This window comes from Microplitis mediator, chromosome 8 (genome assembly GCF_029852145.1).
Source record: "Microplitis mediator isolate UGA2020A chromosome 8, iyMicMedi2.1, whole genome shotgun sequence".
NCBI lineage: Eukaryota > Metazoa > Arthropoda > Insecta > Hymenoptera > Braconidae > Microplitis > Microplitis mediator.
Genome location: NC_079976.1, coordinates 20,899,071 through 20,904,944, shown reverse-complemented (window position 1 = coordinate 20,904,944; position 5,874 = coordinate 20,899,071). Strand labels below are relative to the sequence as shown.

Here is a 5,874-nt window from a genome sequence, read left to right as displayed (position 1 = left end):
CACATGCAAGGTACTTGTCTTATCCTCAGGCAATACTCAACATCATGCACGTATCCTCATAGATCCAGGATCGGAATTGACACTAGTCTCGTTACCAATGGTTAAGAAATTCGGGCTCCTTAAAAAATCATCTACAATTCCAATACTTGGAGTTGGTAGTGCTTCACCCGGCACAACTCTAGGTCTGGCTACTCTTCAATTACAGTCCACGCATTCGCCATCTCAAGTACAATTAGATGCGCACATATTGCCAAAAATTACCACTCACATTCCCTCAGTAGTGGTGGCCAACCAAGACTGGACTCATATCAACAACCTGGAGCTAGCTGATCCAGACTTCCTAACTCCAGGTCCAGTAGACATTCTCATTGGCGCAGACAATCTCAGAAGCATACTCAAGTCACCTCGTTTAGTTATGAGAGGTCCATCGGAACCTATGGCGATACACACCGTGTTCGGCTGGGCTGTTCTCGGGCAAGCATCCACGGCATCTCAGTTGAGGCCATTGCGATCTTTTCATTTGACCAGCAATGAGGATCTCTAAGATACACTCACCAAATTTTGGGTACTCGAGGAAGCTCCAACTACATCAGAGACACATCTCAACTTGGCTGAGTCAGAGTGCGAACAACATTTCTCTGCTACTCATCATCGAGACGATTCTGGTCGTTATGTTGTACGACTACCTCTCAACTCCGATATCTCACGGTTGGGTAATTCCAAGTTAACAGCGCAACGATGCCTTCAACGTCTTCTCAAACGTCTCTCCTCTGATTCAACTCTCAAAGAGCGATATTTTAAGTTCCTTCAAGAATATGAAAGTCTCGGACACATGGTGGCTGTACCATTAGAAGCTCCAGAGCCCTCTCATACGTACTATCTCCCTCATCACGGAGTATTACGTGAGCAGAGCACCTCTACAAAGCTCAGAGTCGTTTTCAATGGATCCAGCAAGACGTCATCTCAAGTATCACTCAATGACATCATGCATACTGGTCCAAAGACTCAATCAGACATCTTTGACGTATTGCTTTACATCAGACAACACAAATACATCTTTATTACGGACATAGTAAAGATGTTCCGGCAAATAAAGGTTCATGAAGATGATTGGGACCTTCAACGCATTCTCTGGCTAGATCAAGACTTAACTATTCGAGCATATCAACTAACGACCGTAACATATGGCACAAGGTCAGCCCCATATCTTGCTTGTCGAGTACTGAAGCAATTAGTAGCTGATGAAGGCGCTAATTATCCACTTGCAGTAGATACCATCCTCAAAGGTAGTTATGTTGATGACATCTCGGGTGGTGCAGAAACCCTAGAACAACTCAAGAACATTGCTACTCAATTAAATGACATGTGCCTCTCAGCATGCTTACCACTTGATAAGTGGAAAAGCAATCATCCTCAATTCTCACCACCAAGTATCTCAACTCAACAAGAGCAGCCCATTCATACGTTCGAAGATCTCACGTCAAAGATACTAGGTATCACATGGCATCCTCATGAAGACATTTTCTCGTTCCAAGGAAACATCTCATTCAAGCCAGCAATTACCAAACGCGCCATTCTCTCAGAAGTGGCACAACTCTTTGATCCACTCGGACTCATCTCCCCAGTCATTATCAGAGCAAAAATCCTAATGCAACAACTCTGGCTGGAGAAGATTGGTTGGGACGACCCACTAACGCCTGAAATAATTCATCAATGGGATAAATTCAGAGAAGATCTCAACACTCTCTCGACAATCAAAATACCTCGGTGGTTACACTTGCACTCTCAAACCTATTCCATACAACTTCATGGGTTCTCAGATGCGTCTCAGTTAGCTATGGCAGCAGCAGTCTATATCAGAGTAACATATGCAGACAATTCGTCAGTTGTTACGCTAGTCTGCTCCAAAACAAAAGTGGCACTTCTCAAACGTCTCACCATTCCACGACTAGAGTTATCAGCAGCTGCTCTATTGGCAAACCTCGCAAACCATACTCAGAAGACCCTCAATCTCAGTAATGTGCCAGCATTTCTATGGACTGACTCCTCAGTCACGCTCGCATGGGTAAAGAACAATCTAATGAGATGGAAGGAGTTTGTGGGCAATCGAGTATCAGCCATTCATGAGGCTGTCCCACATGCTCATTGGAGATTTACATCCGGTAAACTCAACCCAGCTGATTGTGCTTCTCGGGGCTTAAGTGCTTCTCAACTCATTGAACACACACTATGGTGGACTGGACCACCATGGCTCTCGCTATCTCCTGAATTTTGGCCATCAACCGTAGCACCATCTCCAGAGCATGATTTGGAAGAAAGACCCGGCATTTCACTCTCAGCAACGTCACCTCCATTAGTGTGGGATCTCATCGACTTACCTCAAGTCAAATCCTTCAATAAAAATCTTCCGAAACTACTCAGAATCACAGCAATCTGTCAGCGAGCCATCTCAAGATTCAAACAAGTTCCAAACTCCAGTTTAGCTATATCACCAATTAATCCAGCTGACTTAGAGGTTGCAAAGCTGTTTTGGATACGGGAGACTCAATGTGCATACTTCTCCTCAGAAATCAAGGCTATTCAAGCTGGAAAAGGACTTCATAAGAATCATGTTCTGTCTCGACTAACTGCAATAGTTGACCATACTGGTATATTGCGAGTTGGAGGTCGTCTCCAGAACTCTCAACTGTCCGAGAACAGCAAACACCCGGCAATATTGCCCAGACACAGCAAGCTCTCAGATCTGATCATCGCAGATGCCCACTCAAGAACTCTTCATGGTGGTACTCAACTAACTCTCTTTCACGTCAGAAAGACTTGTTGGATCATCGGTGGCAGAGCCCCCATAAAGTCATTCATTCAACGATGCCTTGTGTGCGCCAGAATACGTGGAATTCGAGCTCAACAACTTATGGCTCCACTTCCGACCTCTCGAGTCACACCTTCTCTAGTGTTTGAGAACACTGGAGTAGATTATGCCGGTCCAATCACATTAAAAACCTTTCAAGGTCGAGGTGCAAAAACCTTTAAAGGCTGGATTGCAGTCTTTGTCTGTTTCACGACCTCAGCAATACACCTAGAAGCAGTTTCAGACTACTCAGCAGAAGGCTTTCTCAAAGCTTTTAGACGTTTCACCAGTCGTCGTGGCATCTGCAAGACTATTCGAAGTGATTGCGGCACGAATTTTAAAGGTGCTGACGCCATTCTCAAAGACCTATTTTGTCAATCATCAAAGGAATCTCAAGAACTTCAACGGATTCTTGCTAATGATGGAACTAAGTGGATATTCAATCCACCTGGAGCACCTCATATGGGTGGAAAGTGGGAAGCAGCAGTTAAGTCAGTAAAGCACCATCTGCAACGAACTATCTCAGACACGCTTCTCACTTTCGAAGACTTCTCTACTTTCCTCGCTCAAGTAGAAGCGGTACTCAACTCACGACCTCTCAGTGCGCTTTCAGACGACCCAGAGGACATCTCAGCCTTAACGCCAGGACACTTCATTCGTGGAGAAGCTCTGACCACGATACCAGAACCATCTCTATGTTCTGTACCTGAATCAAGACTCTCTCATTTTCAACGCATTCAAGAACGATATCAAAAATTTTGGGATAGATGGTCAACGGAATGTCTTCAAGCGCATCAATCGATTTCTAAATGGCAGAAAACTCAAGACAACATCAAAGTGGGCTCATTAGTTCTCCTCACCGACGAGCGATTGCCTCCATCAAAGTGGCCTCTCGCTCGAGTCATTCAACTTCACCTTGGGCAGGATGGATTGTGCAGAGTAGTAACTGTCAAAACTGCCACCTCGACTCTTACTCGACCAGTAGTCAAACTCGCTCCACTGCCAATCTCTCCACATCAAGACGACTCACAAGAAGAGGATTCTAATTCCTCACCTAGTTGCGGAATTGGGGGGGAGAATGTTCGGAAGTAACGCTGGAGCTAATAGCTGGAGCCTTCTTTGCCATTTCACTTCACAACTCGAATCGGACACCAATTGAAAGTATTAACGAATAGATATTCGAAATTACCCTTTTTTTTAGAATAATGGAAACTTAATACTTTTTTTTTATTAAGGAAAAGAAACACTAATAGTATTACATATGAGAAAAGAAATTATGAATAATTATATTGAAAAAAAAGGAGAAATTTTGTTTTGAAAAATAAATTTTTTTTTGCATACAAATTTCAACATTTTTTTTTCTTAGCAAGAATGTGCAACATTCTTTCAGTACTAAAATTAAAAAAAAAAATGATATAGATCTATAACGAAAAAATACTAAAATTTAACATGCAGATCGTAATTACCCATGAAATAGAGAAAAACAACGTTACATATAAAATTTCTTCCTCCCCTCTTTTTTTTTTGTTACATATAATTAATAATAGAAAAAAAAAAAACAAAAAAAAAGTTAATAATAATATACATATGAAAAAAAAAAATAATAATATACATATATATAATATTTTTTTCTCTTTCCGAAAACAATAGAAGGACAGACGAAAAGATGGAATGGAAAATAAAATTCTAGTAAATAAATAAGAACAATAAATTTCATTAACAAAAAAATCATAAAATAAAATTTTTTTTCAATAATTTTTTTTATATAAAAAAAAAGAGAAACTTGTGACGTACGACTTTGTCACCCAATGTAATGAGAGGATTAAAATAAATAAAACAAAAATAATTACAAAAGTGTTTACCAACATTAAAAAATGATCGGATTAAAGAAAATGAGATTCTAATGTATGGTCATTAAAGGAAAAAAAAAGTACAAAAAAAAAACACGTTAAAATTTATGTAGCAAAGATAAATAATTAAAATTAATTTCAAATATTTAATAATTTTTTTTCAATTCATTCGAATATTTCATGCAAAACCTTAAATAATAGAAATAAAAAAAAAAACTGTAATGATAGCGATAACTCTATTATTATAATCGATGTTTACACACCTCACAAATGTAAGATTGTTTATGAAACCAATCATCTTATTTTTAGTTTTTTTTATGTAAGAATTCAAAAAGAAAAATATAGATAAATAGATAACATATTTTATTCGACCACGAGATGTAAATCTCCAGTGGCCGTTCAAAAAAAAAAAACAGATAAAGATATTTACATTAGGTTTTATACGGAAAATTAAAAGTATAATAATAATACAAATGTGGTAAAATTAAAAATAAATAAATTTTTAATAAAGAAAATCAGGTGATAAGAAAATCAATTATCCACATGCGATAGATCGATACCCTCAATATATCGAACCAAAATAACAATCGAATATGATAAAAACAAAGTTTTCATCAGATTGTGGCAACACTAATTTTAGTCTTTGGGCTATAGGTCAGTGAATAGATCCCATAAAACCCGAAGATGGGTAAAATAGAGAACTACGGCTAAACCGGTCAAAACCTTTTTTCCCCGAGGGGAGATAAGGCCCAAAACAAGCGGGGCACTTGTCCACCGGGTGAGGAGGTGTTACGTCCCAGCCTGCTCATCAGATGGCTCTGCCAATTTTTAAATCTTAAATAATAATAGACTGACCTGAGACCCGCCAAATCGATATATTTAAATAATGGAATTATTAATAATAATATATTTTCTTTATAATAAATATTAATAAGTATGCATCTAAAAAATAGTCAAATAGATAAGATATTTTCAATGCGTTAGAATATTCATTCATCATCGACGATTTCTCTAAAAGAATGTTAATGAATAAAAATAGATAAGAATAATTGTACGACAAATGATGACTGTAAAAAGAATAAAAAAGTAAAATAATTTTTTCCACGAAAAAGTGAAAACATTGAAAAACATCGTCCGACTGCTGACGCAACAGCATCCGCGTCGAATGATGATAAC

General features: G+C 38.6%; 1 protein-coding gene across 1 annotated transcript; it reads left to right on the top strand.

Moving 5' to 3' along the window:
* Positions 1-832: 832 nt before the first annotated feature.
* On the top strand, positions 833-3,940 carry LOC130673923 (uncharacterized). The gene has a single exon (XM_057479139.1). It carries the CDS (start codon positions 833-835, stop codon positions 3,938-3,940), a length of 3,108 nt encoding a protein of 1,035 aa, XP_057335122.1.
* Positions 3,941-5,874: the final 1,934 nt, after the last annotated feature.

What these genes read in the sequence shown, in the direction of transcription:
- LOC130673923 (XM_057479139.1), top strand. Translation starts at nt 833, where the DNA reads ATGGTGGCTGTACCATTAGAAGCTCCAGAGCCCTCTCATACGTACTAT.